Source organism: Calonectris borealis, chromosome 1, assembly GCF_964195595.1.
Source record: "Calonectris borealis chromosome 1, bCalBor7.hap1.2, whole genome shotgun sequence".
Classification (NCBI taxonomy): domain Eukaryota; kingdom Metazoa; phylum Chordata; class Aves; order Procellariiformes; family Procellariidae; genus Calonectris; species Calonectris borealis.
Window position 1 is genome coordinate 198,719,266 of NC_134312.1, and position 12,556 is coordinate 198,731,821.

The window sequence follows — 12,556 nt, forward strand, 5'->3', positions numbered from 1 at the left end:
GTTTAATTGCCACAGAAATGTCTTCCAAGTAGTTGACACAACGAATTATGGATATATGCAGAGAGATATAATACCTATAACTTACTATTGAAATAGAAAGGATAAGCAGATAAACAGTTTTAAGAAAACCTTCTGGGCTTCTGAAAGATAATTTTAACTTTACTTGTAAATACAGGAAGTCAAATTACTGGTATATTTGTCACAAATTTCTACACTAATTTCAATAGTTAAGTAACTGTATAGCCTATGCTTTCAAGTAGTAACTGCATTTCTGTGCCTCAGGCTGCATCTGATCCAATCTGATGCATCTGATCTCCTGCTTCCACTCCTAATTAGATAGACACCATCAAACAGAAAACATTAATGCTCACTCAATATGGTCTACCTAGCAGACTTTTAACAGAACGTAAAAACTCTGGAAATGTGTATTTAGCAAGTAAATAGTTACTTTAATGATTATATACACATGCAACTCCAAGCACATTCATTTCAGTAGCTTTCTTAGACTGAGTGCAGCAGTTTCATTATAACACTTTTGCTTTAAGATAAACTTGAATTCAAGAGAAACAAACCAACCTGCACTTAGACTTCCTGATGGTTTACTTGTAGTTCCAAACCCAAATGATGATGCTCCTGTGGCACTACTTCCAAAAGCCGAGCTACTTCCAAATCCTAGTAGAATAATAGTAAAGACATACAACAAAAAAATTACAGACACAGCGATTAAAGACACATAGGTTTTGGGCGAGTATTCTAAAACCAAACAAACATAATTCTAAGCATTATTTGGTAAACAAATATTCCTAAAGATTATTGCCTCAAGAGTATTTTATTCTCAACACAGCATTGCATTAAGAAAACAGTGCAAACAGGAAAGCATTGGAGAAAAATACTTCCTTCAAAATACAAAACTGAGTAAAGGAAAAGCTATAAAAACAGGTGAAGTAAACTACGAGAGTTTATGAAATTGCTATTGAATTGCTATTAAATTAGCAAGAAAATAGTAACCGAATGGGCCAAAACTAAGAAAATTCAGAAACAAGTTATGACTTCTATTACAGAAAACCACAATCTTCATCCATAACTTTAAAAAAAATTCTCTACACTTGAAACAGAGTAATCATTTTCTTAAGTTTACATTTGGCTTATTTTAGAGTCGTTCCCCCCCCCAAGATTATTGAGGATCAGCTTTATCTAGGAAACCACAAAATAGGTTAAATACAGAATAGAAACAGAATTTCACAACATTTAATGGGAAAAATGATCATATAAAGGGCAGCCATAAACATATAGCTGTAATAAAACTCATTCTGTTAATTTTGTAGTTGACATTTATAATTTCAGAATATAAATATTTAAAGATTTCAACTTGTGTTATTAATATGAGATCACTTCAAAGGAAGATTATGTTGATATTTGCAGTTTGAGATAGAGGCCAGACAAAAGGAACAGTAAGAGAAATATATTCCTTCATTTTGGCTGTTTCAAGAGGTTTTCAAGAAGAGAACAGTATTTGTATTTGAGGAAATTATGCTCCCATCTTAGGTTTCAAGTGTCAGGGAAAATACTTGTATTTTACTGCAAATTAAGCCTTTATTATTCCTTTACAGAAATAATTTTTAGATTTTAAAACTAGTAAGGATTGAACACACTATCTGAAGCAGTGTTCTCCAGTCTTCTGCAATTTTTAAATCAAATAACTTTTAAGGGTATGTAATGGCAAGTATTATTTGAACGTAAGATAGTTTATTTAAATGATACACTCTTTTGTCCTATCTAGTTTGAAATGAATTACCAATGGTCAGGCAAAGTGTCTGCAAATATTTAATGAAGCATCGGATCTATATGCTACATATCTTATATACTTAAATGCAAAAGCCTCTATGTTTATCACTGACAAAATTCACAGAATATTTACCATGGAAAGAGAGCAAATTTCCTCAATTAAAATGATGTTTCAGGAGTATACATTAAAAATTGTCCTGTTCAAAAAAAACCCTAAAAAAAAATCTCAAGTATTCATTCTGCTAAGTTGTTTCCAAGAGTACACCTGCAGGATATTTTGCATGTATTCCTTTATTCTTCTACACGTGCTTCTATCAGATAGTCTTCTTGATTTGTCAGAAGACGAAAATTTTGCAAATTAATACAGAATAGATGAAATGCAAGCAAATGTCTTCCTAGGCAGAGAACTAGCAAAAAAAGAATACAAGTTAGGCTTCTAAGACAAAACTAGAAGCAGTTGTCCATCAATTTAAAAGAAAATGTTCTTTAATTTACATTGGCAAGATTGGTGAACATACATAAACAATCTTTAGTCTACAACCTCTTTGGTTGAAAAGGAAGAATTTTATAGTTTTTTTTAAGGCATATAAAACATTGTGGGAATGACCTGGTAATTCAGAAGTACTTTCCTTTTAGCCCACTATTCTCGGTTATTTTTCCTGTTTAGGTGTATGGACTTTCTTTTATCTGAAAAAGCTTAAAATCTGATGAGAAAGGACACCGGTAAATTTAAAGATAGTTTCAAGATGATCATTTAAGGTAAAACTGATGTAACATTCAAGTTACATCATCTTTCCAATACCAAGTGATGTTTAATTATTTTAAATACATTGTAACATCGATTCACATGTTCGGCTCATAAAGCGGCAAAATGTAGGGATGCGGACTGAGGCTGCAGAGAGGAGAGGATGTAACAAGAAAAACCACAACACATTATGTTTGTGCTGAGCAGATGTAATAATTTTCTTTGCAGATCTCATACAAAAGCTTCAGAGGACACTAGTGTCTTTTGACTTGCACTGTAGAAACCCCTGACCTATATAGATAGGAAATTTACATGCAGATTAGATTCTACTAATCACTTAGATTCTACTTGTAGTTCTACTACTGAGAATTCACTACATTTAAATGAAAAGGTCCACATTAATTTTATAATTTTTTTATTACCGCCTACTCTTTCACAGTCATGCATCCTCTTGGAATATATTCCCCACCAGCACTATTAACATTTTGATAAGTATTTTTCCCTCACTTTCAAATGTTGCTTTTTCAAGCTTGAGGAGGGATTTTTTTTCCACCTCAGCACTGAGGGACAGAGTGACAGCTAAAGCAAATATGTTTCAGCAAGCAGATCCCAGAACTGTAGTAATTTTTTAGCATTTATTCTTATTTTAATCCAAGCAGAAATGGGTCCCCATAGTTAACAGTTGTACATACAGGTGAAAAACTTCTATGGATTAGCTACAGCATGATCCCATGTCTCGGGTGCCTAACTTTCATATATGTAAAATTAAGTCAAGCTGTAGTTACAAAAGGATGTACTTTATGTACTTCCCTAGCTCTAAGAACAGAACTTCTATGTGATTACTTCATCCTGTTCATCCTGAGTTTTCACTACAATGGCTTATTAGCCTTAGCAACTCCTTCTGCAAGGCATGAAGAGGTTTGGAAAGCACAGACTGCCAAATTGTAAGGACTTTCCCTGAAACAGATCATCCTCTTAGTGGAGTTAAAGGTTTGCAAGAGATTCAGATGTGCGGTATAATAATTAAATGAAAGATTAGAAAAGTTAAAGTGTACCTCCAAGGCTTGAAGAACCTAAGCCACTTGATTGCAAGCCAGTGCCAATACCTGAGCCGAATGGCGTTCCAAAACTAACTCCCAGAGATGGCTGTGGCCCTGGTATAAAAAAAATGAGAACAAACTTGCCTTACTCTTTCATAGTAAAGAGGTCCTTTATTTATTTATTCAAGTATTTGATAATGTGAACATCATTGCTTTCAACAAATCCCATTAAGATCCCAAACTTTACCTCATCAAAATTCTTCACCTAACTGTCTGCCTCTATGTCCACCTAATAAAAATCTAAGAAAACAGTGATTGTAATAAGGTGAAACTAGTCAATACTAATAACATGATAATAACATCATTTAGTATTTTTAAAAGTTAACCAGTCTCACCTTAAACTTTAAAACATTAATAAAAACCTTGAGAGAACTCACAGGTAACAACATTTTGCCAGCTGTATTAATGGAATCAGAATAAGGGAAAACCTTCAAATTAAAAACAGAAGAACTGACACTAATGTAACTAAAACTATATTACCAAAAGTTAATTTATTTAATAAATAGGAATCTTCAAAACTACTAAAGTATTCCATCCAAATTTAAACAGAACACTAAGATAAAAAACAAGACAATGACTTTATTTTATTAAATTTATTGTTCATTTTTAAGCAAGTCAATTACACAGTAACATGACAATTCATATCTTTTCCACACAAGTGATAACTGAGTTCTGTTAAGCTCTGCTACATAACACCATTCAATAAGGTAAACTAGTCAAATCACCTGTTTAAATAAACATTTACAAAAGGCACAGTTCTGTGTACCTTAATGAATTAGATACATTCAAAATTTCAGAGTCAGAGTTTGTCCCATAATTAAAAAAACTTGACAGTACTTTCCCTGCATATTCACACTAAGATGCAGGACTGTCAAAAAAAACATTTTCAGTCTGCCAAGATGAAATTTACAGCCTCAGTTCCTTTTTTCTTTTTTGCCTTAGCCTTGGGGAATAAAGAATCAACTTGCTAGCCCGTTACTAACACATTTTAAAATAATTAATTCTGATAAATAATTAATATATTTTGACAGTTTTCACAGTACAATCTTATATTCCTGTCTTTTTCAAACAGTTTTCAGTGCACTAGTTAAAAAGTTTAACCATTGAAGATAAAATACAGTGCCAAACTCTTAATCCACATTCACACCTTCCCTCAAGATAGCCTTCTCCATCTTTGAACATACTTCATGTACTGCATCTGTGAAAGTGGTGATTTATTCAAATATTACTATAAAGCTCAGATGATTTCAGTCTTTTTCCTAAATCATTACCACATTCGGCCTTATTTTCATTCAAAATTTCTTCCTTCGTACTACAAAGTTTCCTGTTACTAATATTTACCTAGAGTTTTAAAATGTATATATATCAAGCTTTTAAAATCATTTCAGTATTTGAAGATTTAAATGGAAAATCATTTTGAATCAAGCGAAAGGCACTGTATATTGAAAAGTAACATTTTTTGCTAGGAACACAAAATTCTTATGTGATCCAAGCTGAATGACATCTGTATACTCAAAGTAGTGTTAAACTAAATTTTAAGGGCAACTTAAGTTCTTAGCTTTCAGCCTGTGCTTAGCAGGGAATAGTTGGGAAACCCAAGCTATTTTTTCAACTGAAAAAAAAAAGTGTATCAGATGTTGTAATTACAAATTTTCACATAAATTTCAAACTAAACTTGTTTACATCCAGTTTAAATACTGATACATCTACCTAGCAGCTCTTTAAAAATAAGAAGAAAATTGTTATCGATAAAAAGAAACAAAAAAACCCTACACAATTCAGTTAGTCATCTAATAAAATAGAAGAAGAACCCAAAAACACATATCCAGTTCCTTCTCTCTCAAGTGCACAGGTTTCTATCTCAGTAGGAGGCACTGTTAGTGGAAGACCTTAAAACAAAACACTACAGTCCTCCAGGCCAAGCTTTTTACCAAACGCAACACGCTTTTTAGAGCCAGTAAAAAACATTATTCTAAAACACCTCAGATTATATAAAGCAGGATCTTATGCCTCAGGCTAACAAGCTTTTCATTGAGCAAGAGCGTATGATATTTGTTGATTTTGTACCATAAAGTTCTGAAGGCATCATCACTACTTGTAGTTCTTGTAAGTAAACATAATCTTCAATAGCAAAAACCTAGTAATAAAGATTCTTCAATGCCAAAAGTAATAGCAAAAAATTGGCACTTCTGGCTATTACACATATGAGTCAAATTCTTTATAACAAGTATTTTAACATTTTAAAACTTGATGTATTTGCCCTGTAGAGCATTTCAGTTTTATGAATAGGACCCACTACAGAGAGTCCAGTCAGGTCAGCCAGATTTCCTAAAGTGACATTCTGCAATTTTTTAAATCACAGCTGGTCCTAACAGTGAACAAATTTAGTGTCACAACTTAGATCTGATTCTGACAAAGTAATACACTGACTAATTTTAACCAAGGTTAATATCAAATGACACAATAAAAATTTTAAGTGCTATAAAAATTTCAGTATCCTTTCCCATTAGCATTTCAATCTCATACAAGTCAAAACATAACAAAGTGTGCTAATAGCTTGATAATGCTTTGACTAACTCTGCACTTCACCAGTTAAGGAGAGAGTAACTAAGTTGTTGGGGGGGGTACTTTATTTATTTTTAGAGGAGGAAAGGTGAGCTTGAAGAAAAGCATTTCTTTAAGACAACTTAGTCTTACCAGAAAAAAAAAACGTTTCAGCCTTATGCATTCACAGCTTAGTTTACTAGGCTTTAATTTCCTTTAAAATCTTTTACTTTAGTTGCATCAATAATAATAGGTAGACTAGTCACCATCATTTTAACTTCCATGCTGTTCAAGACGGCTCAGGGAAGGTGCAGGCGAGGCAGTGGTTGAAACTCTAGCTGCTACTGCACAAAAGCATGACCAACCTCACTGCTACCAATAAAGCTGTGATCAGAACAAAAGTGCTAAACTAGGGAGAAAGGTTGTGTGCAGACAAGACTTAAGCATAATTTTAATAACTCTAGCTTCAAAAAACTGCACAAAAATTGTGCTTCAGTGTGCACGCCAGTCCTGGTGTCCTAATCATCCTAATGGATAATAATCCATCCCAGGACACCAGTGGAGTGCATCTTTGCTCCCTTTCTTCTATATGGCCGGGATCCACTGGCTTCATTTATTTCAGTAGAAACCAGACATGTCTTGGCATACAGAGATAAAATAAATATCAACAATAGGGTGCATATCAACACCCAGGAACTGGGGAAACATTCCCTGATCCCACAGCCTAGATGTAGCTACTAAACTTTTGACTTCTGAACACAAATTTAAAATAAATTATTTATCTTTTTCAGAGAAAGAACAGTAACTAACTCTTAATTAATCTTATAAAATAGACTTAACCATGTAAACATCAAGTATTTTTAAAAAAGAGACTAACCATCCTGATCCCTCAATATTAGAGTACCGTATATTGGATTTTAGTCAAAAACTTTAAAGCCCAGATTAATTTTCTTGTTTTATTCTTATCTTCAAGAACAGCAACAGCAGGTCAGGTATTACACAGACACTCCCTCCCCCCCCTTCACATACACCTCATTTCATAGTCTTTTCTCTCATAACCTTCTACCATTCCTTATCTATCCCACTCTTTAGGATTAGATCTTTCAAAGAAATAGGTGTGATTTTAATTTCTAGCAGATAGTTTATCAAATTCATAGTAACATAATACAAAGTTAAAACACGCAAACATTTGCAGTTTTACTGCAGCAAGTGACCATCTGAAAACTCAAACAAGGAAAAGGACATGAAGAGGAGGCACTCTTTAAATATTTAAAGATTCCTGCAAAGCTGAAAGAATAGATTCTTCTCCTTTTCCACTAAGAGTAAGACAAAAAGCGGCAGCCTTAATGTGAAGCTAGGAAGTTTCAAGTAAGTTGTTGGGAAAAAGTCAAGCACTGAAATCAGTAATTTAGGAAAGCTGTGAAATTTTCCTTTCTAGCAAGCTTTTAAGACTTTAAGATATCTCTGAAATAGTTCAGGGCTGACTAATCCTGCTTTTGAGCTAGAGGAACAGAAAAGATGACTTCAAGTACCATCTAACCCTATTTTCTAAGAGTTTTAAGTACTCTTGAAGTGCCACTCAAAACATCAATCTACCTCTATTTCTCCAGGTCCTCAAGTGAGTTGCATGGAGGGTAACAGTATTCCAACTGAATAAGTAGTAAACAAATTGTTGTCTACTTTTGTTGGCATGTTTGACATAACTTAATGGCTTTGTTCTATCTGCACCACTCTTGTAGTTGGCAAATTTTTGGCTTTTGAAATACTTCGCCAAAACAACCAACCAAAAAAACCCCACCTAAAACCAACCTACACACACTCCCAATTGCTCCTTTCACTACAAAATGTTACAAAATACCTAAAGGTATAAAGTCACCTTACCTTGGGTGTGTTGGTACAGGTCAATTCTGCTTTTTTTTTTTCCCCCCTCTCTTCACTCCTACTCCTAAGAGAATATTCATGAAGTCATGCCATAAGTGGCATCAATTTACCAAAGTTATTACCAGTTCTCTTGAATCTGGATTAGGAAGAGGAAGTTAAATTCCCTCACCCCAATTCATGAAAATGCAAGCGTAACTTTAAATGGGACATCCCAAGTATATGACTGTCATACACAACTAATCCTGTAATGACCGTGGAGAGTATTTTAAAAAAACACGAGACAAGGAGAAAGATGAAGGGAGAGGGAACTACTTTGGCAACATTAGGCTGCACAAGCCACACTTCTACCTGTATTAAAAACCCCAAAGCGTGACATGACATTATCTCATGTTTTCTGTTTAAAACCAGACTCTTGCAGATGTCACTTCAACAAAATTTCCATGGATTAACATAGCAGCAACAGGAAGACTGTAGTCTATGATGGAAATTTAGAAGAGAAATATTTCATAAAGACTTCATTTGTTGTTGTGTTCAAAATATTTCAGCACATTTGTCTTTTAAACTCATCTCCTTGCTGTTTATAAGAGCCAGGGCTGGAAGCACATTGTATTTTCCTTTTATGGAGAAGGCAAGCACAGTCTAATAATTTGTCAAACTTAGGGTGGTTGCTGCATAGGTCTCTAATTAAAACCATTCACAATATGACTGCTGTTATAAGACAAGAGAAGGAAAAGGTGCTAATATGACTTTCAGTACACTTACAATAAACTTTTTAGAAAATAAATGGTAGAATGAAGTTACCTATGCTTTTCGTAATTTGCTGACATAGACACATATCCATGTTCAAGTAAAATTACATGGAATTTATCTTATTTCTGTTAAATGATTAAATATTAATTCAATTGTCTACATTCAGGGATCCCCCTCTGAGAAGTGTTGGTTAGTATAACAATGTCAACTAAGGTGCCTTAAGTTATTTCCTTTGCCATACATATCCATTCTTCATTAACAGTGGGTCGTTAATGTTCCTCTGTTTTGGTCTTCCTCTTACACACATGCACACACAGAACCACTGATCCACTCTACTTTCTCTAATATTTATTCACAACAGCAGAATGGCAAGCAAAAACTGCTCCAACATCACCCTGACAAAGGAGTTGGCTATAAAATAGAAAGCCAGGCACCCGCCTTCCTATTCTACATGTTTGCTCCACTATCCTTCCTGTTCTACAGCATTTTTCATTTTACAGTTCCAAAGTGCCATATAAAAATGCATTATTAATTTTACATAAGAAAAAGGTAATATGCATTTAGATATTCTCTCCTCACCGATTTGAAATAATTTACTATAACCATACAATTCTGGAAAGAGGCTATACTATGTGTATTCAGAGATGTTACTTAAGAGTGAAGACTCACATTCCAAGGGGTAAGTTAGAACAATACAGTAAACATCACTAATACAAGTAAATTCACAAGGTTAAGTATCTGTTGTATAATTATTGCTAAGTCTACCCTGCATTTTTCTATTGGCTATGTATCAGTAACTTTGCTCATCACAACGTTTAGATTTTTAGTCTAACACAAAGGAAGACTTCATAGAAAATTTTACACAAATTTACTATTGTCGTAACACTAATAATCTATAACTTGAATGCACTCAGACCTGTAGCAGGCTGTTGCTGCTGAGTAAGTGTTGCAGCCATCGCAACGGCTGCTGCATTTGGTATGTTGCTGAAAGGGGTCGGTCCAGTGGTAACACGTGGCGCGCTCTGCCACTTCTTAGCTTCTGTTCGTCTTGCCTCAAACACATCCATGGCATCTCCCAGAAAGGTTTTCCTGTAGCCAAGGTATTGGTCTTTGAGCATCTGAAGGGGGTGGGGGGAAGCCATTTTAGTTCAGTGTATTTGACATAAAACCTTAACTTAATAACAAAAGAGACACTGAGTTATAAATAACATTCCCTTAAAAAAAAAAAGCCCCCCTCAACCTGAAAGGATCTAGTCAGGCTATGAGCTGCAGAGAACTGTTTTGCATCAGCTACAGCCAGAACAGGTTCCTTTCTTAAATTCTGCAATGCAGTCAAGCGTAACAAACATACTGAATGGTATCAAAACCTTTCAGAGTTGGTGTAAATCAGCACAATTCAATTGGTATCACTGTACTAGCTGACCTAAGAGGCAAAATACAGCCACATTACTAGCTTACAACACAAAATAACACAGTTCTTCAGTGCTACCCTTTCTGCATGGAGTCTGCTTTTGCTCCCTATCACTTTCGCCTGTATTTCTTTCCTTCCTTTCACTTGCATTTCTTTCTTAGCACAAAGATAAAGAAGCTACCAGAATTTTAGAATTCACTCTTGTTTCTGATGCGTTTCATCAACTATGTAATGCAGTGCAAATGCAATAGATCATTCTGCTTTAGACTAACAAGTAGCCCAAGTCTGTTGTGTTGTGTCCCCCTCCCCTTGCCTATGCCCCCTCCCCTCTCAAAACCCCACCTTCTGTGGGAACACCTAGCTTGGTCTGTTCACCTAGAAATGAGCCACTTCTGTCACAGATGAGGGAACTACAGATATCTTAGATAACATAAAAAGAATAAATGGCTTCAATTAAAGAACTGACAGAATGATTTCCATTTTCTAACAGAGAATCTTTAAATGTAATAGATTTATTAAAACCAAAGAACAGTAGGTTCAATTAAATTTTATGGAAGGCATCTATGTCCTGTGTTCCTGGCTTAAGGATATGCTTGTTTCCGAGAAGAGGAGCTTACAGTCCAAAAATTCTGACTCAGGATTTGAACAGCTGTAATCCTAAATCTATCAGCAACAGCAGGAAACACACAGAAAGAATGACCTCATTATCAGATCAGGAGTGCTGCCTTTGGAGAGAAAAGACATTTGTAGAACTCTGATGAGATTTAATACAATGCCATACTGACTGCCATAGGAGCTGACAAACGCCATTAGACATTGTAGAGCAGTTCTTAAGGCTGATCTATGCAGAATGATTTAATGACATTCTCTACCTGAATTGTGCCCAAGCACACTTTACTCTTCACTGACCTTCGCCACAGAATGTATCTATACGTTCTTATACAATATAAAGTATTTAACAACTAGACCTGTGCAAAGATGTTTCAGGCCATGTTGTTCTACAACTTCAGACCTTTGAATCAAAGTGTATGTACAAACCAGAAAGCCTACTTCAGACTAAGGAATGAATTGTGGTCACAGCTCTGTCTTCACAAACCATATCACAACCATCAAATAAGGCAGAGACAGCAGTTTCAAAACTGCTCTCCTGTCCTAGCTGATAAACTAAAACAGATGGTCAGAATGACAGATCCACTTAAGCAGTTCATTCATTTTTCTGATTTTTGAAGCTTTAGTTATAATCGTGTCTTCCAAAATATCAGCCTTCATGTCCACCCACTAGATTAAATCTCAAAAAAATTCCCCAAAAGAAAGAAAAACCCTCAAACCAACCCCTTAGTTTCAGGCAATATAATACTTCTTAAGCTGAAGTAAAGTCTTTCCTATTCAATCACATTGACAAGGTACTGAAGATACTATTGCTTATACTTGCATACTAATCTCCTCTTCATATTGAAGAGCAGCAAAAATGTATCATCACAAAGAGCACTGCATGAGTTCAGGCTACACTCAGATCTCAGAACTGAAGAGCCCTGAACACATTTGGAATCTTTTGTGTGTAATTCTGCCAAAATTATGGAGGAGCTGATATATTCTATATCTGCTACCAAAACTGAGTTAACTGAGAGCAGCACAAATATCTGATGGCAGGTAGCTGTAAAACAGTGAATATCCATGCTGACAGAAGCAATGCAATGCAAGGAATCTCATTCGTACAAGATCCTCAGTGTTCCTGAACTTTATTCAGGAAAAGTAAAAAGTCTCAGATGGTGACAGAACTAGCAATACTGTGCAGAGGAAGCTTTGAGAAGGAAACAAGCAGAAGATTTACCAGAGCTAATCCCATTAAGGAAGTCACTTAGTAGAAATAATCACAAACACTTGTACTCTTCTCCAAGTTTTTTTCTGTAACCAAGAAGGGTTCTGATGATCTCAAGAAAAATTATGGATTGTAGAACATTGACATTTTATCAATATGTCCAGAACTATAAATGGGAAATTCAAGCCAGAGTCCATGATGAAAAAAAAAAAGCCTAACTAGGACCTTTGATACATTAGCATTTTTTCACAGTAGTCTTTTTTTTTCTATACACGACTTGCCATGAAAATCAGGTTGAAAAAATTAAGCAAGCCAGAACACAATTTTCACCAAAATTCTTCGATATGTTGAAAAATCTTACATATGAATACCTTTTTTTTCCTGTTGCCTATTTGAGCAAGAGCAGATTTAGATCATCTTTGCTTGAGATTGAGAGGTCATTGGGCAAAAAGCAAAACATACAAGCATGAGCTCAAAGACAGACATTTCAAAAACTGATAAACAATTAAAAAGGAAAAGGA

The 12,556-nt window shown here is 34.8% G+C and overlaps 1 protein-coding gene across 7 annotated transcripts in view; it reads right to left on the reverse strand.

Annotated features, from left to right (window-relative positions):
• Window positions 1-12,556, reverse strand: part of NUP58 (nucleoporin 58) — a 40,733-nt gene that overhangs the window by 9,814 nt on the left and 18,363 nt on the right. For 4 of the 7 annotated variants that reach the window (XM_075139907.1, XM_075139905.1, XM_075139904.1 and 1 more), the window contains exons 13-15: window positions 9,722-9,923; window positions 3,586-3,684; window positions 577-672 (exon numbers count right to left, since the gene is read on the reverse strand). In XM_075139907.1, coding sequence (XP_074996008.1) covers window positions 577-672; window positions 3,586-3,684; window positions 9,722-9,923 — 397 coding nt within the window. Of the gene's footprint in view, window positions 1-576; window positions 673-3,585; window positions 3,685-7,120; window positions 9,924-12,556 lie in introns of those variants that run through there. The other 3 variants (XM_075139910.1, XM_075139909.1, XM_075139911.1) reach the window with 3 other exon arrangements.